The sequence below is a fragment of the Herpailurus yagouaroundi genome, unplaced genomic scaffold (genome assembly GCF_014898765.1).
Source record: "Herpailurus yagouaroundi ecotype Mexico unplaced genomic scaffold, PumYag 165, whole genome shotgun sequence".
Taxonomy (NCBI): domain Eukaryota; kingdom Metazoa; phylum Chordata; class Mammalia; order Carnivora; family Felidae; genus Herpailurus; species Herpailurus yagouaroundi.
In genome coordinates, this window is record NW_024412406.1 from 10,696,192 (window position 1) to 10,720,230 (window position 24,039).

At 38.4% G+C, this 24,039-nt stretch overlaps 1 protein-coding gene across 5 annotated transcripts in view; it reads right to left on the bottom strand.

Annotated features, from left to right (window-relative positions):
• Positions 1 to 24,039, bottom strand: part of GDAP1 (ganglioside induced differentiation associated protein 1) — a 46,891-nt gene that overhangs the window by 11,365 nt on the left and 11,487 nt on the right. For 2 of the 5 annotated variants that reach the window (XM_040487566.1, XM_040487567.1), the window contains exon 4: positions 7,688 to 7,880. The exons of 1 other annotated variant lie outside the window; for it this stretch is intronic. In XM_040487566.1, coding sequence (XP_040343500.1) covers positions 7,688 to 7,880 — 193 coding nt within the window. Of the gene's footprint in view, positions 1 to 7,687; positions 7,881 to 8,586; positions 8,798 to 24,039 lie in introns of those variants that run through there. 2 more of the 5 variants (XM_040487565.1, XM_040487568.1) reach the window with 2 other exon arrangements.

A 24,039-nucleotide genomic window follows, 5' to 3' on the forward strand; every position in this document is an offset into this window, starting at 1 on the left:
AAAATATCCACTGAACCAAAGCTCTCATCCAGCCTCAGGGTCTCTCTTCCAGGACCTCCAGAGCAACACCTGCCATGTGTTGTCATTGTCCTCCTCAACACCAAAGCACAATAGTGTCCACTGCCTCTGGAAACAGTTTTTCAAAAAGCAATTGGGAATTTCCTTTTAATTATACAGATCTTCCCTCTCTCATTCTATTTTATTTTTCAACCCTTCCATAAAGCATTTGTGTTAGAACACTAAAAGGAGAAGGAGAAGAAGAAGAAAAGGGATCACCTGGCTAGCTTAGAGCTATGCAACTCTTGATCTTGGGGTCATGAGATTGAGGCCCACGTTGGGTGTAGGGAATGAATGAATGAATGAATGAATGAATGAATGAATAAATAAATAAATAAATAAATAAATAAATAAATAAATAAATAAATAAATAACTGTTCTTGCTATTCTACCTCAGTCAGGAACGAAAAAGCAAAAGCAATAGAAGGCCTAAAGGGGCAGGGCAAGGAATCAGGGGACTTTTAAGAAGCAGGCATTGAAAAGAGTGTCCAGCATTAGGGAATAGGTTTGCTGTACTGGAAACCAGGATTAGTGACTAAGCTGGAAGAAAAAATAAGAATAAATGAATAAATTGGCAGAAGACCTGACTTCCTAGAAGAACTGAGTAGGGGACAAAGGCAGGTCTTGTATTGCACCAAAATTTTGGCAGCAAATTAGAAACAGACGGGTAGACACAAAGCAGAAATATGAGATAACGAGAGAAAAACATAGTTTTTTAAAACCAGAAAGAAAAGACACAATGCAAGTGTTCTGCAGCTATTTAACAGGGACAAACAGTTCCCCACATTCTCAAGTCCCTATACTGCCTTGTAGAATAACCATGGCCTTGAGCCATTAAAAAAAAAAAATTACATTGTTCATATTACATTACATTGTTTACCCAAGAGCAAAAATTTAAAAGAATTTAGGGTCTTACAGGCTAAGCTTCCATTATTTTACTACATTGACTGCTCTGATTTCCTACGTTCCCCAGTGATGGCAGACAAAGAAGGCATAATTATGTCTTGTTTTCAAGAAAGACTTCCCCCTAGGTCTATTTGAATAATTTTCAGTTCTTACTATTAGTAGTTCAATGAAAACAGACCTCATTTTTACCCCTTTGCTGATTTTTTAATTTTACTTATTAGATCACTTTGTGATGACATCGATATATAAGAAGGTGTGCATCATGTAGCAGAAAAAAACTGTACCCTTCAACTAGTCAAACACCAGGCTATTAAAAAAATATAATAATGTAAATAAGTTATAACCTGAGGCAAAAGTTATGGTTACAAACTGACTACAATTCAAAGCTGTTACAACTTTGGAATGAGAACAATCAAATCTAAACACAGATGAGGAAAAAACACATAATGTCAAATTATAGAAGTTCACTATATGCAGTCATGATCTGCTGAGACAGAGACAAATTTATACCATCATTTTCAATAAGCTTTATACCTTAAATGTTTAACTTTATTGGTATTTAAGGCTTTTAACAGAAACATTTGTAATTGGGAGCAAAACTCCTTTATCAGACAGTTTGTTCCAATTATTGTTTGCACATAATATAGAACTAGAGTCTCTGCATTTTGACACCCCTACCTGTCCACTGAAATTGGACAAATCAAAGAGGGGAGAAAAAGTTACTTTTTAAAGCCACTTTCATTGGCACAATCATGAGTTTTAAAAGGTTCATTTTCTTTCCCTTACCACATATATTTTCTCCACACTTGGTTAGAACCTTTGTGCTACTCTACAATTTCAGTAGATGTGCTAAAATACATATAAAGTAATTCAACTATTTATGAGAGGCTTTTATTAATATACAAAAATATTGTATAATTGGAATAATTGGAAACCCTTACATAAATAACTTTTTAATGTAACAGTGACTTCAGAATTAATGTTCTTTTTAAAAATCTGAGTTGATTGGGGCGCCTGGGTGGCGCAGTCGGTTAAGCGTCCGACTTCAGCCAGGTCACGATCTCGCGTTCCGTGAGTTCGAGCCCCGCGTCAGGCTCTGGGCTGATGGCTCGGAGCCTGGAGCCTGTTTCCAATTCTGTATCTCCCTCTCTCTCTGCCCCTCCCCCGTTCATGCTCTGTCTCTCTCTGTCCCAAAAATAAATAAAAAACGTTGAAAAAAAAATTAAAAAAAAAATCTGACTTGATATTCAATAGATATTGACAAAGATTTTATCTATAAAATATATTTCCTAATGAGACTTATATACAATATTTTAATATCATACCAGAATACTTTATTTCCAAACCAAATTCCATTTCCTAAGAATAAATGATGTATATACAGACCTAAGGTATCAGATATGATCTTCAGAGAACTGTTCTACATTAAATTACCAAAATTCGATATCACCATATGAGATCCTTGATTCCAAGTTACCACTGAGTCATTTGGCAAAAATAAATAGTAATGTTCTAGTATTCTGTAGTTATTTCATACTCATTTTTTCAAGTTATCTAGAGGTCAGATTAAATTCACTGAATGAGGTTATGAACAGTATTAGAAATATCCAGATTTTTAAATCTATATTAATAGTGCATATATTCAATTGTTATATCCACTGTTCCTGAGTTTCCCTAGTTTGCTTCATATCACGCCTTACCTAGTTTAATGAATTTCATGCTTTAATATATCTACTCTTCTTTACATGCACAAAGAGAAATAGGTGTCATGTACGTGAAAAAGTCTGTAAAAGTGAGTAGTAATAGCACATGCATGTAGTAAAGACAGGTTTGGTACTATTTTCAAGTTTATAGAATGAAACTATCTTTTTAGATTAGTAAGATTCCAATGATTAGGAATCTTTGAAATATTCCAGGTCCTTGCACCAATTAACACCCCCAAAAAATAGCTACTAAAAGAATAAAGAGATTGTTCTTCACCAGCCCTTGGTTGAGCAGCCATAACTGAATACTTCTAAATTCTTTGTTTAACCCATGTTCTGACCTCAAGAATAACACTGATATCTACAACCCATGTTCTGACCTCAAGAGTAACACTGATATCTACATCTATAGCTTCTTTCAAAAAAAAAGCCATCATCCAATTTAGATATTAACTATTTTTAGGCTAAGACTAAAAAGATTGAAAAAGATTGCCTTGGCTACCAGATTTCTCCCCTACTACTATTAGCTATCTAATGGACTTATCCCAAAAGCATAAGGATGTAAATAGCGATTATATACAAATGTTGAGAAATGTCTACAAGTCAGCAAGCCATCATTTTTAGTACAATTTCTAGCTGGTAAGCAAATAAGGTATGACAACAGCAAAAGAGATACCAGTTGACTATATTCTTCAGGTGAATAAATTCACTTAAACTCTCCTCTTATAACCATAGGCAACTATACATCTCATGAAATCAATTCACTCATTATTCTAAGTTGTAAATGTTCTTTTAAGTTCCACTCATAATTGAACAAAATGTTGCATATTCTGACCAGTTCACAATTTGCCATATTCCAGATAGAACCTATACTTTTATTTTATTTTATTTTATTTTTCAACGTTTATTTATTTTTGGGACAGAGAGAGACAGAGCATGAACAGGGGAGGGGCAGAGAGAGAGAGGGAGACACAGAATCGGAAACAGGCTCCAGGCTCTGAGCCATCAGCCCAGAGCCCGACGCGGGGCTCGAACTCACGGACCGCGAGATCGTGACCTGGCTGAAGTCGGACGCTTAACCGACTGCGCCACCCAGGCGCCCCAGAACCTATACTTTTAAAACAACTTCAGATCATACCAGCCTTTTATTATTAGCTTAAATTATTGATAACTTTTTAGCAAGCTAGGTCTCCCATCCTTCATTAATGCAGCTGATTTTTAAAAATAAAATTCACATACTACATTTAGTCTTGTTAAACTTCATCTTAATTATTTTTCCCTTTTATTGTTCCATGACAAACATTTCACAAGCTAGCCATTAACTATCCCAGCTTTTGTCATCCCTTATTTCCACAATGTCTTATTCAAGTCATTTATAGAATTGTTAGGCTCAAGTCAGAGAACAGAAACCTATAAGGACATCAGTAGAGATCCCTGTCCAGGCTCACGTCTATTTTCAAAAGTTCATTTTAATCATTTTAATGATTCATTTTAATAATTCAGAAGTATTAATTAAGCTCCTGTTAAAGAGCTTATATGAAGCACTATATGAAGAACTGGGGATTCAGCTGTTAGTGAGACAGACACTGCCTCTGACCTTATGGTGTTTACCGTGGTCTACCAGTAATTGAAATAAATGTAATAAAATTATATAGGATAAATCTTTAGCTAAATGGGCAACATGTGTAAGACATTTATAAATAAATATTCTTCAATATGGTGATTTGAATGTACATCACTTTTATCAGCCATATTTGGTCCTTCGTTCCACAAGGGTATCTTCTGAGACAATCTGAAGTGCTCTACTTAAACCAAGATATGTTATATCTAGAACCATGCCCAGTACACAATAGATTCTTTTTTTTTTTTTTTTTTTTTTTTAGGTGTTAAAGCCATTCTTCAGTAATGTAAAACTTAGGCTGGTTCCTTTTAACGGAGATACTCAAAAGTTATATATGTGTATAGACATATATAAAATTATATATGTGTGTATATATAAGTAATTTATAGTGCTGCTTAAAGCTTAAGCAATTAACACACAGTAATTTGCATTAGTGCTTCTGAAACTTTATATATGAATCACTTAAGGATCTTGTTAAAATGCAAATTGTGATTCAAGAGATCTGCAGTAGAGTTTAGGAGTCTGCATTTCTAACAAGTTCCAGGTGATATCAATGCAGCTGGTCAATGGAACATACTTTAAGTAGCAAGGATTGCTAGAATTCACTTTACCCCATCCTTGACAATTAGGATAGTAATATCTGTCTTGTCTGGTTCTTTTCCTAATATCCATAAGTTCTTAATGACAAATATAAATTATCTTAATGATAATTGTGATAACCCACACGTTTATTTTTTATTTTAATACTTTGGGATAAACTTCATCTGTAGACTACCTTTCATTTGGAGCGTCTGGGTGAATCAGTCAGTTGAGCATCCAATTCCTGGTTTCAGCTTAAGTCATCATCTCGGGGTTCCTAAGATCAAGCTCTATACTTAGCATGGAGCCTGCTTAGGATTCTCTCTCTCCCTTTCTCTCTGCCCCTCCCCCATTCTCTCTGTCTCCCTCTCTCAGAATAAATAAATAAACATTTAAAAAAGAATTAAATAGACTAGCCTTCATTTATATAACTGTTTTCTTGCTGTCTTCATATCTAAGTGTTTGGGGTCCCTTAATCTTCTTTTAACTCTTCCCAATGGAGTGACTAATCTCCTGGGAAAGAGAAAAGAGTGAAGTAAGAGTTTATTGGACTTGCTTTATCTCTGCAATCAATAAAGCTCTATTACCTAATCTAAGAGGATAAACAGAGAAGGCAAGTCACCAAGGATATGCAACAAGTTAGCCAAAACTTCAGACTAAGAGCCAGGATCCTTGATTGTTTATTCTATTGGTATAGCCAGAGTTAAAGTCCTTAGTTTCCATATTTTCATCTTAACATTTAGCCCACAGTGCCTTCTCCTCTGATTCCATAAGTAGTAAGAAGAAGAATTTAATATTTCCCTTCTTTGAGTAGGGCTCAAAATGTATTTCAGTTTTGTTTTTATACAATCAAAGTAAAAGAAAAAGCCTAACAAACACTTTAAGAAAAGCCTAATAATCATCACCATGTTGTAAAGTAACATATTTTATATTACTGAATATCTTAGAGAAGAAAGAATGCAAGAAGAGGAGAAAGAAGTGGAGAATGGTTAGCAATAGTAGTTCAAAGGATGCCAACAAGATATTTAAGTATGATTTTCCATTTATGTATCTTTTGGAGACTTTTGATGATTTAAAACAGAATTATTATACCATGATTTTGCTTTATTCACATTATAACCACTTCTCTCAAGAAATACAAATTACTTAACAGACCTGTCCATTTCCAAAAAGCTCAAGGTTGAGAAAAATTGTCTTAAATCAATTTGCCACCATTTTCAGTACTGTCCCCAGCATATAGATATAAAGAATAGGAAGTAATTATAAAGGAGAAACAGTTCATGACACTCTTTGGTTTAGGGGTGCCTGGGTGGCTCAGTCAGTTAAGCATTTGACTCTTGGTTTCAGCTCAGATAATGGTCTCACAGTTCAAGAGTTTGGGCCTGTGTTTGGCTCTGTGCTGACAGCGTGGAGCCTGCTTAGGATTCTGTCTCCCTCTCTCCCTGCCCCTCCCCTGCTCTCTCTCTCTCTCTCTCTCTCTCTCTCTCTCTCTCTCTCTCTCCCTTCCTCCCTCCCTCCCTCTCTCTCTCTCTCAAAAATAAATAAACTTTTTTTTTAATCTTAAAAAGAAAATAACTCTTCGGTTTACACCAATGGCCAACTCTAATTAAAACCTCCAATCAGAATCCTAGGAAACCAAACACTCGGAATAAGAATAGGGGCAGCCCACTGTCAATCTAATTCCCTGGGGTTCCCTCTACACACTTTTAGGTCCCATACCTATTTTCCTTCTAAGTACCTCAGGCACTTTTTTAGCCTAGTAAGTTCCTTTCTCAGTTTCCAGGAATGTGGGGTTATATTCTGGTTTTATCCTGCCCAGTTAACATCAATGTAACTAATGGCAGATGGAAAGCAACTAGATCTCATGTAGCTTCTTTTTCAGAAGAGCACTCAGCTGAAAGCTAGGAGCCTTCTGTTCTCTCAGTTGTGCCAGTGATCAGCTATATGATCTTTGGCAAATATTCAAGATTTGGTTCATCTCAAAGGATTGTCATCAGGAGCAAGCAAGATGATATACAAGTGGCAATGACTATGGGAGACAGCTGGTATAACATGAAGGTATGGATAGGAAAGACCTGCATCTCAGCCCCACTCTGCCATTAAATATCTGCATTACCAAACAAAGGCAACTGCTTTGTTTCTCTTTCCTCATGTACAGTGGGAATAACTAGTCCATCATGCCTGTCTCAGATGGGTTCTTTTGAAGACTAAATATAACAGAATTATAAGGCACCTGACATAAAACAGGCTGTCAATAAATGATTATTACTTAAAAGCATTTTACAAAGTCTTAAAATTCTTCACAAAAGATATAAATTTAAACTATAGAGCAAAGATCTCCACATATACCAACATTCTATTCTCCCCTGCCTACAATTGATTCCTCTTTTTTTCTCCTATGGTGTTTAAGGTGGAACTATTTGGTAGACTACATAAAGCTGATTTTCATAGTGTACATTTCAAATAATTCTGAACTTTTACTTCGAGGCTAAAAATTCATCACCACAAACCACACACCTACAGAGGTGTTTCGGAAGTGAATTTAAAAGGAAAGTTCCAACATTAAAATTTGTAGTTTATATAAAATCTTTTAAATGGAGTTACACGGGCTTACATAAAATGTATGGTATTGACCTATTTTATATTTGTGTGCTTATGGAAATGGAAAAGGTTTTTAGCATGAAACCATCATCATAAAACCAAAAAAGGAAGGAAGGGAGGGAGGGGGAAAGGAAGGAGGGAAGGAAGGGAGAAGGAAGGGGGGACATACATATTTGTGTTGAAAGTAAATCCAAGAAATCACAAATAGCCTTAACATTACCATCCAGGAAAGTCTGTTCAAGATAATCAATGATCTGAGTGGCCTCACAAATAATGTTTTCCCCGTGGATAAGGACAGGCACTTCTCCAGTTGAGTTCAAACGCATAAACCAAGGCTCATTGTGCTCACTCAGGGGCAGACTTACATCATGTTCCTCGCACTTCAATGCCTTTTCAGCAATTACCAATCGCACCTGAAAGAGTTCACACTGGTTACTACAACACATGTAGGCTTTGAATTAAATGACATCCTGGATACCATTAAGCAGACTTTCTGTGCTTCCCTACGTTATTAATATTCTCCACATTCTTTTTAACTATTCCTAGTCTAGGAATTAACAAGTGAGATATATTCTAGCATCTTACTCATATAAATTAGGGTAATAAAATAAGGAATGAAAATAATTCTGGCTATATTTATCCCACAGTGACTCTCCATCACCACTACTATCTTTGCGTCCTAAACCTAATTATGTGTCCTCCCCAGACAAGAATCTGATATATAGATGTGCTAGGCCTTGTTGACGAGAGCGAATGCGTACCAGAAAGAGTAAAAGAAGGAACTGTAAATTATGCATGTGGTTGCATGAAGGAACTTCCCTCTGCCTCACTCCCCTAAGCCCAGGGGACAAGGCCTCCTGCCCGAATACCTAAAGTGATGTTTTTTGTTTTTTGTTTTTTGTCGCATCTCATGAGTGGCAAAGCCTGAGTCATACCCTTTCCATCCCAGACTGATCATCCGTGCTCCCTCACAGCGCGCATCCCTGCCCTCAGGGAGCGCCTGCCCGGGTTAGGGGCCTACTTGCAGATGCGCCGGAGTACCCGAGAGAGCCCTGAGGGAGCTGTCCCGGTGCTGAAACCCGAGCCGCGCCGCCCGCCCCAGCAGAGGCCTGTAATTACCTTTTGAGAGCTGAAAGAATGTGTCCAGTGGTACAGAATGAGCCTAACCTCCGCGTCCGACTTGCCTTCCGCCATCAAGGGCGCGCCCCCTCTCTGCTCGTCCTGCTTCCGAGCCATTTTGGGGTGCGCGAGTACAGTAGGGCCTTGCCCGTCGGCCCTTTATTTCTCCCACCCACACTGCCCCGCAAAGCGTCGTTAGTTTTTCCGAGTTGCCGCCCGGATCCGGGAAAGATGGGTTCGCGCGGACGAACAGACCACTGGGAAGTGTAGTTTCACCGGCAAGAAAGCTGCAGCGCCGCGTCCGCCGAGATGCGGGCGTGTCTGCGCGCCTGGAAGTCTCTGGCGTGTGGAAGACACATGGAAGGCGCAAGTGGATGTGTTTGGGGAAATAATCTAAAATTAGAGTCCCTGTATACTAAGGTTAGTAATGAATAATGTCGAGTGCAAATTACTCATTGGTTTGGTAGGGTGGAGTAGAGGTTGCTCACGTATAAAAGCAGCAACTTCCTAGAATACTTAGGTTTCCTCTTGGAGGGTTTGTGCCCCAAGCGGAAAGGAAGCTCTGGTGGACAAAACAGGGTGAAGATCCGTGAGTTTTCATTAGAAGATGCTCTTATGGAGTCATGCAAAGGAATAATAATAAATGATAATAGATCTCATAACCAACGACGACTTAAAACAGCCTAGTTGTTAAACAGAATTTTTAAAGCAGAGCTACCCGGGTTCATGTACTGGTTTTTGAAGTGGAGGTGATAATTCTCTTTAACCCATAAGGTTTTCCTGACAAATAAGTAAATACAATGTTGAACCCTCAAAATAGCCTGACATGATGTAGACAATAATATTCACAAGTTCGGTTGCTTTATAATATCCTCTTCATAGCCAGAGTGAAAACCATAATTTTATACTAGTTATCATTGTAGACCTCTTAAAATTTGGTATAATATTAAATTAATAAAAATTCTCCATTAGCCAATGTGTTAATATGACCATAAAATGAATGTTTGTATAACTCATTCAGTAAATCCTTACTGAACACCTACTACATTCCAAGCAATGCAGTAGGCTCTAAGAATACAAAGACCGGGCACTCAAGAAATGTCTGGTGGCAGAGACAACAATATAAATAGACAACACAATAGAGATGAGAACTGTCAGCCTTAGAATGAACACAAGGTTCTATAAGAAAAGAGAGGCAAGTATGCAACTCAGGTCAAAAAGGAAAGACAAAATCTCATGAGGTCTTTCCTCCCCTTTACAACATTTCACTGTTGTTCTCTATAATTCTTTTATAATTTTTAAAGATTTTAAAATGTCTTTTTATGGATATAAGCTATGGGTTAATAAATTAATTAATATGTTAATTCAATATGCAAAATGACCCTTACCAAACTTGTTTGTTTGTTTTTTTTTAATCAGTTCACTCTTTATAGTAGAAGAAGGAAAAGTAAGACTTTGAAATGAGACAGAGTGAGGTTTAAATTCTGACTCCACCCCTAACTTGACCTCTCCTGAGACTTCGCTTTGTCATGTGTAAAATATGGATATATAAAAATATATGGCTGCTGTGGGAATTTAGTAAGAGAATGTATATAAAGCACTTAGGATATTGCCAGGAATATAGCGGTTGATGAAAGTATATGTGGAAACCTCCTCCATGAGATTAAGAGGACATAATATACTTTCAAAATTTTTACAACTACCTATATAATCCTCCATTTCCATTCCTCTTCAGAAAAAACTTCCTTTTAAATTCTTCAACTTCAGTTTCCAACAAATACTATACAGTTACCTTTCTTTAATTCACTCGCCTCACTATCTGAATAGAATCAACACTCTTGGCAGCTCTTTTGTCACTTGCTGCTGAAAGCATTCTCACAATAAATCTCAGGTCTGTCAAACACGAAGTACTTTCTCTATCGTATCTTCCACAAAGCCATATAGCAAACACTGAATGAACTGATCCATTACTGTGTGGGTGTTTAATGTTAAGTATTCATAGATGTCTTTGGGAGTACAAATGTATACATAGCTTCTGAAGGGAAATTCATACATATGCATCAGAAACCTTGAAAATGGGCATAACTTCTAACCTAGCTATTCTTCTATTTTCAGTGTAACTAAGGAAGTAACTTTTAGCAAATCCCAGCAGATGGCCCTAAAAGTCTACTTTCTCTTTCGTCAGTGGTAATAGAAATTTTAGCTAAGCACATAGCTGCTGAGAATAAAGACTGCATGTCCCAGGTTCCATCGCACCTAAATGTGACTTTATGACTACATTCTAATAAATGGGATGTAATGGACATCCCATAGGTCAAATTATGGGAAGTTTTCTTAAGAAAACTGTTAGTCCTGTGCCTCTTCTTCTTTATCCCATCCTGCTTCTGCGAGGGTGAATGCTGATTTGGACCATGAGGGATGGGACCACATCCCAGGGATGACCAAAGCCATGAGCTGCAGGGTAATTGAGCCCCTAAGGACCTGGGAGCAGAACCAACCACCACACCAACCTCAGTCTGCAAACCTCCAATTATTAGCTAAGCCATTGTAATTTTTTGTGATTACCAGGTGCTATTGCCTTAACCCATCCTCAAGAATATATCAATCTTGTAAAATACAGATGGCTTTTATGTCTTTATGCTTCTACATATAGTAATTTTTCTATAAACAGATATGTGTTGCTTTTACCTCTTAAAGATGTGAACATTAAAACAACATCATTAAGTAAACAAGATAAGGAAACATGGTGGTGTTTGGGGGTTTTGTTCTGTTTTAATCATGCTAGGGGTAGGAAAAAAACTGTTATATCTTTACTCATTGATCCATAATTCCTGTTATTTTCCATCCCACTAAAATCCACTTGTAGGTTATATGAAAAATTTATTATCCATTCACTTGTTTATTCAGAGATTTGACTAAATTGTGTATGTATTCTGCAGCTGTGTGTCCATAATAATAGATCGTGGGTTCCTGGAGAACAGCAGCCAGATAAAGGTCAATTTATCTCTTCAATATGCATTGTTGATCTTGTCCCAGGAACAAGGGACTGTGCTAGATACAGAAGACAAGGAGTTCAAACTCATAGTCACTGGGAACTCAAGTGTGAGGAAGAGAAATGAGATTTCAACATATGTGGTAATTGCTTTGATATTTAGGAGATTATGGTAGGAATACAGACAAGGCACCTCATACAGATGGTCTTCCCAGAAGAGGTGATGATCTTTACGGTAACTAGTACCATAGTAGTGCAATTACCAGTATATCCATTGTTATGCCGCCTCTGGCTCATACAGGCTCTTGAGAGCTGATGGTTACATTTTCAGGAATTTTACAAGCTGGATGTTCAACCCAGCCATTTCTAAAAATTATGTAAAATTGAACTGCATTTAAACGAATGATTTTTAAAATAAAGCTAACAAGAACTCAAAACTCCTATTTTGTTATTATTTATACTCTTGAGTTTATTTATGTCTCTTATATCTGTGATGGAAATCATATATAAGGGTGTGCTACAATGCATCCCTTCCTAACTCCCTGTTCAGGGATGTCATGTTAGTAACTTGAAATTAGTCATGGTAGGGGTACTGACACTACAGAAATCAGCAAGTAGTATATATAATGTGTTTTTTTTTTCAAGAAAGTTGGTTTTTAAATATTTACCAGCACACCACTGAATGCACATATTTAATATTTAATAAACTGTCTTGATCAGGAGAACTCTAAGTATATTTGTGAATGCATACATTTGTATGTTAATTTGTACTTGGTACCTTTCCCAACCGGCTTTAGTTCTGCTTCCTTCTCCACTTCTCAGACAATCACTCCCTACTTCCTTTTCATTCTTTTCACTGTGTTTAGGGAATAAGTAGATATGCATGCATCTATCAGCCCACTTTCAAACAATGAGCACTTTCTCTAGCACATCTTCCCAGCAGCACAACCATGAAACACAGTAAACACTGAGTGAATTGAATACTGCATTGGTGTTTAATACTAATAATACCTTCTAAACAAAAGGCAAAATGTAGAATTTTTTTGCATTAAAGATCACAGACACTTTCTTACAGTTTCATTTGATCCCCATCATAGCCTGTAAGGCAGCTACTGCCCCTAATTTATAATTGAGGAAATAAGTTTAGCGACTGAGAGACTAGTCCAAAATCCTATAGTAAGTGAAAGAACTATAACTCAAATGTGACTTTTCTGATTACTCATCAAGGTATTATTTTCTACTACATTATGCTAGCTTTAAGCCAAAGTTGTGGACTTTCAAGCTTTACACAGCCTGTGATAGACTTTGAGGAAAATACAGTCACCTTCTTGAAGATTAGCCCCACAGTTACACATACTTCTATTAAAGCATAAACTGTCATATTAAATTACTGTTTACATATCTTCCTTCTGTGTTGCATTTTGAGCCTTGGTATCCCTAGGAACCCTAAATAGTGCTTGGTACATTAAAAAATGCTCCAAACTGCTTTTTAAAAATTTATTAAATATTTATTTACTTATTTTGAGAGAAAGAGCTAGGGAGGGGCAGAGAAAGGGGGAGATAACATCTCAAGCAGGCTCCACCCTGTCACAACAGAGCCTTACACTGGCTCCATCTCACGAATCACAAGACATGACCTGAGCCAAAATCAAGGGAGACACTCAACCAACTGAGCCACCCAAGTGCCCCATCCAAACTGTTTTTTAATTAATAGAAAAAAATAGTAGCTAGCCATCACCGCCACCACGAGCAGCAAATAATGACAACAAAAAATAATAATTAATAATAAATTGTAGCATGTTTGGTTTACTGCTCTAGAAATTCTGTGTAAAGCTAACTTTATTTGACAGAATTTGATATTTACAAATCTGGACTGTGGATCCTGACTCTGAACTCTGACTCTGAACTCATGACTCTAAAGTGAACTGCCTTTATGTTAATATGTACTGAAGTTCTTTATTCATTTAAATATTTTAAAGAATGAAGTGAAAGTGAATTTGATTAATGTTAGAAATAATAGATCACATAACCTCTCCGTGCCTGAGTCACCTGACCTATACAATTACGATAAAAATCCTCCAGATATTCTGGCTATGCAGATATAACCAGTTTGGGAAAAGTCCTTGTGCTAGACAGTTATAATATGTCCCTTTGGTGTCCTCTGCTTCAATCAAGTCTTGATTTATCATAAAGAACTGTCATGAAGGAATGATGTATATATTTATAAAAGTTACTATTATTCAAGGTCCTACCAGTCATCTATTTTGGCAGGTATTAGGTAATATACGTATATGTGTGTGTATATATATATATATAATATATAATATATAATATATATTATATATTATTTTAACGTATATCAACTAAGCCAGAGATCTTGAAACCTTTTGACAAATTGTTAATACTCTAGGTTTCTGTTTTTTAAAGTACTTTTATGAATGACCACAAGAGGTCTCTATTTTTTTAAGAATAGTCTTTTTTTTTTTTTTTTTTTTTTTTTTTTTGCTTTGCAAATTAGAAAACAGAAATGGTGGTATTCCCAGGAGAGTACATTTAACTAATTAAGCTATCTCATTCAAAATCAAATTTTCCAAAATCAGAAGAAAATCTTTTACTCATATGTAGAAAAACAGCATTGTCTCCACTTCCTCCTGATAATAGCAACCTTCATACTAAGCACCCAGAAGCTACTTCCCCTCCTCTGCTTTGACCCATGCCAGTTATCTGACCCATGTGAATTGCATAGAATTTGTAATTGGTGTGAGCATAAGAAAAAAGGAGGGGAAGTCCTTATTTAGAAATTATTTTTGAGATTTTTTTTTTTCAAACGTGAATAAATCCTGTTGTCTAACATTCTCAAGCATCTGCAGGACTCCTAATTATCTAATTGAATGGGCTAAGAGATGGCTCATGGAGTACATTGATTTGGTAAAAGAACTGCAATAATTCTGGCTAGTTGACCAGAGCTCTAATCAATGTGACTCCTGTACTTGATTTATCATAGTGGTTCTCAAAGTGTGAACCCCTGACAGATCAACCTCACTTGGCAACTTGCTACCCATTCTACTGAATCAGAAACTCTGGAGCAACTGGTGTTTTAAAAAGGCCTCCAGGGGCGCCTGGGTGGCGCAGTCGGTTAAGCGTCCGACTTCAGCTCAGGTCATGATCTCGCGGTCCATGAGTTCGAGCCCCGCGTCGGGCTCTGGGCTGATGGCTCAGAGCCTGGAGCCTGCTTCCGATTCTGTGTCTCCCTCTCTCTCTGACCCTCCCCTGTTCATGCTCTGTCTCTCTCTGTCTCAAAAATAAATAAACTTAAGAAAAAAAAATTTTTTTTTAAGCCCTCCAGGTTTCTCTGATGCCGGTAGGGTTTAAGAACTACCAATTCAGTATAAAATTGATGAACGGTTCCAACCCAATGAAGGGTTCTCCATCCCTGCTTTGCCCCATCTGTAAAATTTATAAAGAACAGGGTATGGAAGTCAAAGCCTGACTTATGGTATCTGGGGAAAAAAGGCAAATAATTTGAAACTACTTCCACAAAACAGTCTGGTAAAACCATGGTGCCAAGTTACCAGTTATAGTTTATAGGCCCAAGATGCCAAGACACCTCCACCTTCCTCTCCAAAAATGCAGATTACCTACTGCAGGCTTCTGAGCAAAAGTCCCAGTGACCTTAGAATAGCCCAAACTTGCTTCTGAAACTCTAAAATGTTGCCTCTGGTCTTTCTTGCATCCCAGAGCAAATAATCATATTCAATACCAAGTGCAACTTATTAATTCAGGAGGCTAATATAAGCCTCTAATACTGTAGACTTATAATAATTTGATTAATTTTCTAGTCCCTCAAAGAATGGCTACTAATGTTAATGCACTAAGTTCTTTATTTTTGAGTAGAGAACTCACTTTGAGCCATATTTCTGGTGGAAAAAATTTGAGATATCTGTTCACCCTCTCATCTATCTCATCTATCTCTGTGATGAATGGTATACACTTCAGAATAAACACATGAATATGGACTAATATATACTTTGAAGAAAGATGTATTTGTCTTACATGGTTGCTAATATTTTTTGGAGTGTTTACTGTGTGCCAGGAACTGTTTCAAGCACTTACGTGTAGATTGTATTTAACACTTGCAAAATCCCTTAAGACAGGGAGAAATATCATCCCCATTTTATAGATGAGGATATTGAGACATAGACAGGTCACAAAATTTCCCAAACCCACACTATTGACCCCAGAAGTCTGGTCTAGAGATCATGTTCATGCCACTACAAGAGGCAGCCTCAGTATATGAGGGACAACCACAGCATCATCAGCTCTGATTTCTCTAGCCTCATATGCAAATATTACCTATTCCTTCAGTCACCAACTGTTTTAGCTCAGGAATTTTTTGTCCAGGATTGTTTAGAGTTCATAGAAAACAATGGGGAATAACAGGACGGAAAAACTATGCTCTTAAAACTAAACACTTATTACAAATTTCTACCAACACTCCTCTAATAGTATCTAATATCTTTCAAAAGTTTACAAAGTGCCTTAAAAACAGTATTCATTTGATTTTCCCAACAATCCCCCTTTTAGAGATAAGGAATCAGCACTGAGATATGACGTATACCACCTCACTGATCATTGGTAGGCAGGAACTAAAGGCTTCCAGCTCTAAATCCTATGCACATCCTATGCCACCCCACATCTTCCAAGAGGCTCCCCACTTGCCTCAGCCAAGATACGGGCCAACCCAAGAGCCCTCCATTGTTAATTACATCACAGTCTGACTTCGGTCCATTTCTTGACTGTCCAATGAAGGATTTGGACATAGCGATCCCATATCTATCATGGGATCCTCTCATTGTATGGGTGTGGTGCCTGCAGTTATACTTCACTGTGTAACTTGTCCACTTTAATTTAGTGCCACCCCCCACTGCAGACCACAGCATAGCAGTTAAGAGCTCGGACTCTAAAGTCAGAGCAGGAAACAAATCCTTGCTCCACCGCTCACCAGCTATGTGATCATGGGCATAGCTTCCTCACTTATAAACCAGGAAAAACAATCATATCACTTTCATTGGGATAGATTGAGGATTAATTGTGACTTATAAAATGTTAAGTATTTAACACAATTTTTTGCATAGGATATATAAGAATTAGAATAGTGATAGGATGGTAAAAGTAACCGGTATTTTTTTAACACGCTGGGTAAATGTTACCTCTCCAGTCAGAGGAGTTTCGCTGCCACATTGGCTGAAACTTGGAACTTCATTTTTGGCAATTCTCTCTAATAATTTCATGTAAATTTTAGCTGTTTACACTTCACAAATACATATTAAAACATCAGCATTAGGTGGAAATTAAATATTTCCAATGAAAGAAATAACAATAAAATACTTAGGTACTACGCATAGATCTACACAAGTTCATTTCTAGACTTGATGCTAGCCACTGGAGTAGATCACTAGAAGAACATTTTGATGATTGTATTAATCATATTAGGCAAACATCAATTATAATATGAAGGTAAGAGAGGTCAAGGAGAAAAAAAGGAGTCGCTTCCCAGTGTGCTTAACTAGTATTTGGATAATATCACTAATGTTTCTTTCATTAATGACAATAATAAAAAGGTCTATTTATAAATGTTTGTAGCTCTAAAAGCCTCTAGGATACTCAGACACAGTCTTAGAAAAAAGCATGTTCCCTACAAGATACTTACAGCTTGGCTCTGAAATTACAGCTTTGTACTAGTTATCTTTCCTAAAGTTAAGAGTTTTCTTACCAATTTACAATGTGCTTGTGTACTGTTTACCCTTTCACGGCAGAATGCCATTCTCTCAGTGGAAAGTGACTTTTTCTCCCCATTTCCCAATAAGTGCCTCAGGTAGCCTTCCCAAACACCTTATCATTCTCTTTTTATGTTTAAAGGAATCTTTCCAGGGATGTAAGATCATTCAGCGCTTATCTTTGTAATTCAAATTAGAATATTCAATAATACATTGGAATTTATTTTTCCAATACCCTCCCTTTTGTGTTCTTTCAGTCACTAAATAATAAGTGGAGAAGTTAATTTATGCCTACACTGTCTCTGGCCACATGAGAAAAATGGCATAAAAACTCAGAGACATAAGCTTTAAAGAAAGAAAATGCTAATGTTGCAAGGATTGCTCTAAGTAAGATTTTGCTTTGTTAATGTATAAATAGGACAAGATAAGGTTCTGGGCAGCAGCGTATCCTGGGCACCAAATAGTCGTCTATGTTCCTTTGGCACCAACTCCAACACAATGGAATGACTTTCTTCTTAACCACCCAATGTCACCAGGGATGCTGGGAGAACAAACATAAGAGCTAATGCTACAGAAATGACTTCATTTATCTTGTTGATCTTAACAAGATCCTAAAGAAGAATAAGATAATAGTGACAATAGAATAAAGTGTGGAATCTTACATGGAGATAGCAAAGTCTAAAGGAGCATTTGCTTTAATTTTTACATGCCTTTTTTTTTTTCAGATAAAAGCAATATTCTGGTTCATAGAGAAAAGATTAATTTAAATCCTAAGCATATAACTGAGACGAATGACAGCATGGAATTGAATCTGTACTTATTAAAGCTGCGTGAGAGAAATGGGTGACGTGACCACAACGAACCTGTTTACAACAACTCCCTAAGTGACATTGGGGACTGGTTGGGGAGACCAGTGAGCCTCACAGAGAAAAGGAGCTTGGCTTTAGAAGGAATTACATCCTTTTAGGGCATGGCAGTTTAATAGAAAGAAAAAAAAAAACTGGTCAAATTCAGGTGATACTTTGGGTTCCAAAAAGATGTGTATGTCAACTTTTCAACCTAAAAGACTAGTGTTCCATGCAAGTTCTGCAACCTAAAAGCCCAGTTTTGCCAATTCCAAGTGGCAAAACGATATGAAGATAGTAAGATCACAAGCACTCGGAGAAATGACCATATAGTATATGACACTGAAATACACACGAAGTGGGACAGATGAAGATGAAGCGCCATGAGTCCCAGAAATGTCGAGAGCCCAGAAACTTGGTCTGGATAGGAGACTTGAGTAGCTTTAGAGGGAGGGAGACGCCCCTTCCTCCCAGACTTTCCCAGAGCGAAGGTGCTGATTCCGTACAATGAAGTAGCTGAAATCCGATGGGCCCTCCTCAAATAACCGATGACCAACAAGAGCCCTCTTTTTCACCTTCCTCGTTACACAGGTGCCTTGATGGCTGTGGCAGCTGCAGATAACAGCAAGTTCTCAGGCAGACGTGCAAGGAAGTTCACGGCTCAGCTCTCAAGAGTCCTGAGCCAGCTGTCCTAAAAGCTGATTTAGAACTTAGTCCCCTGGGGCCAGAAGGCTGCAGGGCCCCGTCTAGCTCTGTGGTGGGTTCTGTGCCCTCTCATGTCGTGTGCTAAATCACAGCTCCAAAATCAAGCCTCTCAGTCAGCATCAGCTTTTGTACATGTCTCCTCCCAACTCCTGAGCCAGCCCCCCATCGCCAGGAGGCCTGCTTGGTGCTGCAAATGTGATCCTGTCTGTCGTTTCGGCCTCAGCAGAAGAGCGACATGACCATATTTATTGCTGTTGCTATTCTGGGGCCCGGATGACGTTTTTCTCCCCTTGTGGCTGAGCACTGCCCGTTCATCTTTCACCACTCCCTCCAAGTCTGCTAAGGCTAAAACCAGGGATACAAATAGACTCTATCAGGAGGAGAGTTATAATGAGACGTTCTTAAGTATTCCCAGTCTATTTGCTTTAACGCTATAGCTTTAAAAGCTTTAAATTCTGTAGTCCAAAGTTTTACATGTGTACCGTTTGCATCTCACTGTTATCATAAACTGCTGTTGGTGGTAACTTTGCTCAGGAAAGAAAACTTTGCAAAGCCGGAGTGGGGGGGTGGGGGCGGGGATGGAGGGAAACCTGACTGATAAACACAATTTGGAAATTTGGCAAATGTTGAGTTTTCCACTGCTGTCTGTTGGGAATGTCCAAATGTTACCAGAGCACTTGAAGACCTCACTTGGTTCCATCCCTTCACTCCTCGTTACTAAGACACTCCCCTCTTGGGACATGGAAGGGACCAAATGACAAGCCGCAGAAATTCCTATTAAGGATACAATGATACAGGGCACAGGTGACAGCTCCTGGAAAGTAACTATATACAGATTTTCTAAATGAAGAACGTGGACACATAAATAACTAATTACCACATGCATTACCCCATGCACCAGAAGTGAGTGGCTCTGACTTTACCACTGGCCCCTAGTCATTTCCCAGTCCGTCAGGTCTTCAGCAAAGCTCATAATCCGTCCACGTTAGTGCTCACCTTGGCTGATCATCTGCACTTGGCAATAACCACGTCTCTAGCTTTGCTAACAGGACTCTTTAGGTTTCAATTGCCCTGACACAAATCACATTGGTAATGGACACAGAAGCAGAAAGCGTGGGGGAAGCAGTGGGGTGCAGGGGTGACGTGTGCCTGTGTGGGCTAGGAACCAGCCACCTGGGTTTGAAGCCCTGCTCAATCAAGGCCCCGCTGGGGGACCTCTTTAAGCTTCCATTTCCTCTATAAAAATCAGGATGATAATAGTAGCCCCTCAGGGGTGGTTGTAAGAATTAAATGACAAAACTATATGGAAACACAGGAAGATTAAAAGGCTGAGAACGGAAGCCTTGTTTTTTCATTTTAGGGCAGAGAAATTTAACCTCACTCTAGCACATTGTGGTTCTCCTTCCGTCTGGGCCTCTTAAAATGACAATACGCAGGAGTTGTGCTCCAGATTCTGATGTTTCTGGCTGCCAGCCGGGGAAATACCTTTTCAATGTCCAGGGTAGTATTTAAAGTGTACTATCAGCTGGCACTTGGATAATTTTCACCTGGACAGTCCATAAATTACAGAACAATTTAAATAGAGGCCCTTAAAACAAGGCCTGATTCTTAGTGTTAAAGTGATATAAATATATATCACATATGCAGCCTTTTGTGCCCTGATTTATGTTTTTGTCTTTACTCCCTCTTCTCAGTTGCATATTTCTGCATTCATTTCCACTGATGGTGGAATAACTAAATAAGAGACCCATTTCCACCCATTTCCTATTAATTTTGTCCCTTTCCTGGTAATTCAGGCACCTGCCATATAATACAAGTCTCTCTGAGGTAAATACTCATTCTCCATTATCCCTCTCTCTGGTGGTGTGCGTGGGGGCGGGGAATGGGTCTAGTGTTCTGGTGCCTTAGTTTTCACCCGACCTCAAGAAAAGGGACATCTGACTTGACAATCAGCCTCTTGTCCTCACTGGCCTCCCTGAGGTATCTTGTCCAGGTGGATCTTTGGAACTTGAGCTCTGGCCTTGCTGCATGTGCTGGAGGGTTTATGTCTGAGGTCATGCATGGCCGGTCCCTCCAGCATGGCCAGGCGCAGTCAGCGTGTGGCGGTCTCCCCTCCCCAGCGCGGACTCAATCTTGGCTCTAACTAATCGTCTGGAATTCAACCACATCTTCCATCCAGTCCCTGCCCTTGTGTCATCTACGCCACTGCTGATGGATGGGAAGACTTGTGACAACTTCCAACAGTAAACTTTAGTTGACATTCCACCTATATTAACCTGATCAATTTACTACATCATCTTCTGCCTTGTCAGGAAATGCACATTTATTTTACCGGCTCTTCTTTGCATTTGGAAAATTATACAAACTGTTGAGTGCTCAGTTTTAGAGTCCCCACTCACATTTCTTTGAAAGCTGTTCTTTATGTGCCTGAGGGCAGAGCTAAGCTTTCCCAGGACCCTTAATATTTTCTTCCCACACTCCAATGGATGGGTTTGTGTACCTGACTTGGGAAGCTAGTGCTAGAAGCCTTTTCACCCACAAGGCCAGGGAGGCAGAGACCTCTGGATTGCCTCTTTCTGATCTTGTCTTCCTTGCCGTAAACAGGAACCACGGGCACTTGTTGACGACACCCCAGTTGGTCTCTCCTTAGGCTCAAAACTTAATGATCCCTCTTGACTCCACCAAACCTTGGATTCCAAAGATCCCTTTGGAGACTGTTAAAAGAAACAATTCATCCTGTCCCCATGGCTCTGTGAGAAGGAATAGTTTCCTCTAGGAAGACTCTGGGAATAACCCACTCTCATATAGAACTGTCTTCCAAACAGAAGTCTACATGCCCGTGGGAGTTAACCCATGTATTCTAAGGGGTCTAGTAATTCCAGATTTTTCCATCTCCATGGACTGTTGCTGATCTTGTATTAACGTTTAGGCTAACTTTGGCACTGAGTCTTTCTACTTTGTTTATGACTAATGAGAAGAGAGGCAGACCTAGTTGTAAATGATACACTTCTACCAAGCAATAGTCAAATGGCATGCCAGTACACCGTACAAAGAAAGGCTTCCTAATAGATCCCATACAGGAGTCCTCAAAGGCATCACCATGTGCTGAATCAGGAGAAGCTATGTCTCTGTGGGCATGGCTATAATTTTTTAAAATGTAAGCATTAGTTTCAATTCATCAAAACATCACCTGTCACATTAAATTCAGGTTGTTAATTTCAGTAACGCTTTCAACTTATGTTGTTTTATGTTGTAAATAAACTAAGCATACAGAAGTATACTTTGTGGTTTACATATTTAAGTATACATATGCAATGATCACACATTCAAATAAAAATAATTTAAACCACCATGGGAAGAAGATCTGGATAAATTTTTTTTTTCCTTCAAAAGCTATTTGTACATCTCTCAAGATTGAAAAACACCGTTCTCTAGAAGAGGGGGTCACATCTTGCTTCAGGGTGTGTATCAGAATGAACAAGGAGAGGTTGGCATTTAGCACTAATTTCGTATTTTTCTTTCCAGCACTACCCTTCTTCCTCTTTTTTTTTTCTCTGCCTTACCTCCAACTATGGCGTAAGTGACAAAACAGTCGTCATTTCTTACTGACCTCTTAGAATAAGATCACAAATATGCCCTCATTCCTGCCTCCCTCCCCACTATCATCTCTCACCAAGATCCTCTCCTTTGCTCAGTGAGCCTCAGCATATTTTCCCACTTCAGTTCCTTCTATGTGCCAAGCTCTGTTCTACCTCACAGTTATTTCCTCTTCTCCAGCTGATCTCCTATGTATTTTCCAGGCTATTTCCTACTCGTTCTTCAGAGCTTAGCTTAAATGTCACTTTGTTAGAGAAGCATCTGAGCAGTATCTATTGGTATGATGGATGGGTAGATGGGTGGGGAGGCCTTTCCTGACCCTGCAATCTAAATGAAAGTATTGCTTGACATTCCTTTCCATAGCATTACTTTTTCTTCTATATTACAGCGATTTTCAATGATACATTAACTTACTATCTATCCACACCCCCCTCAGTGGACTGTACATTACATGATTATTACATGTAATTAAATATATATTACATAATATATATTATATATATAGTATATATACTATATGATATATATAACATATATATAGCAAATGAACAGAAGGAAAACCTGAAGACTACATTCGCAGGAGTAAAGTAACTGAAAACACTTTAATGTCTTTTAAATAATGATGACATTAACATGGGACAATCTAAAGAATGATAAATTTTGAGGAAAATGATAAATCTTGGCCTTGAAGGTGAAAAAGAACCACAAACTAAAACGGCCCTTGCATACAGCCAGCCCCCTGAGACTCTAATCAAAGAAAAAATATACACATTATAGCCAGTGTGAAACTGACTATAAAGACTACAGATTTTTTTTTAGTAAAATTCAGTTAGCGATTGGGCAGAATGGCTCTTAAGATATGTACGATTCAGTCTTCTCTAAACCATTTGCTCATAAGAGATTTTTTTTTCACTTAACGGATATAATTTTTTTTTTTTTAATCTAGAAGACGTGGTCCCAGGTTCATTTGGACACATTTTCTTCCCATGTGTTTAACCCTAAGCCCCTCCTATCTCAACACTGCTCTAAACTCCCAAGAGTGACAGAAAACCCAGCTAATCCAGGTACCAATAATCAGTAGCAGGGGGCAGGCCAGTGTGCCCAGTTGCCACAGTGCCCAGCTAGTCCAAGGCCACATGACACTTGCCAGGTAATTCTAAACTGTCTGGAAACCTCAGGAGCTGGGGCTCGAGGTCCTTTGCTGTGTGGTAACCCTCAGGTCTTCCCATCTTAGCCCAGACTCTGTGCCCTGCTGCTTCAAGATGGATGAAGGAGACAGTCCTCTCAAAGCCAGTGATCACTAAAGATAGCATAACTCCCTGAGTCAATGCTCCAGAGATGTTAGGGAAACGAATGGAGATTGTCCCTGGCCACCAACTGATTTGGTCTAGAGTTATCAGATTTTTGTTAAGGTCTAGATTGCAAGGCCACCCCATTAATGGCTTGTTTTATTTTGTAAGTATTCACTGTCTGCTGTGCATTTATCCTCAGGAGACAGGCTTTTACATAGTACTTTTGAATTTTGCTTTTAAAATGA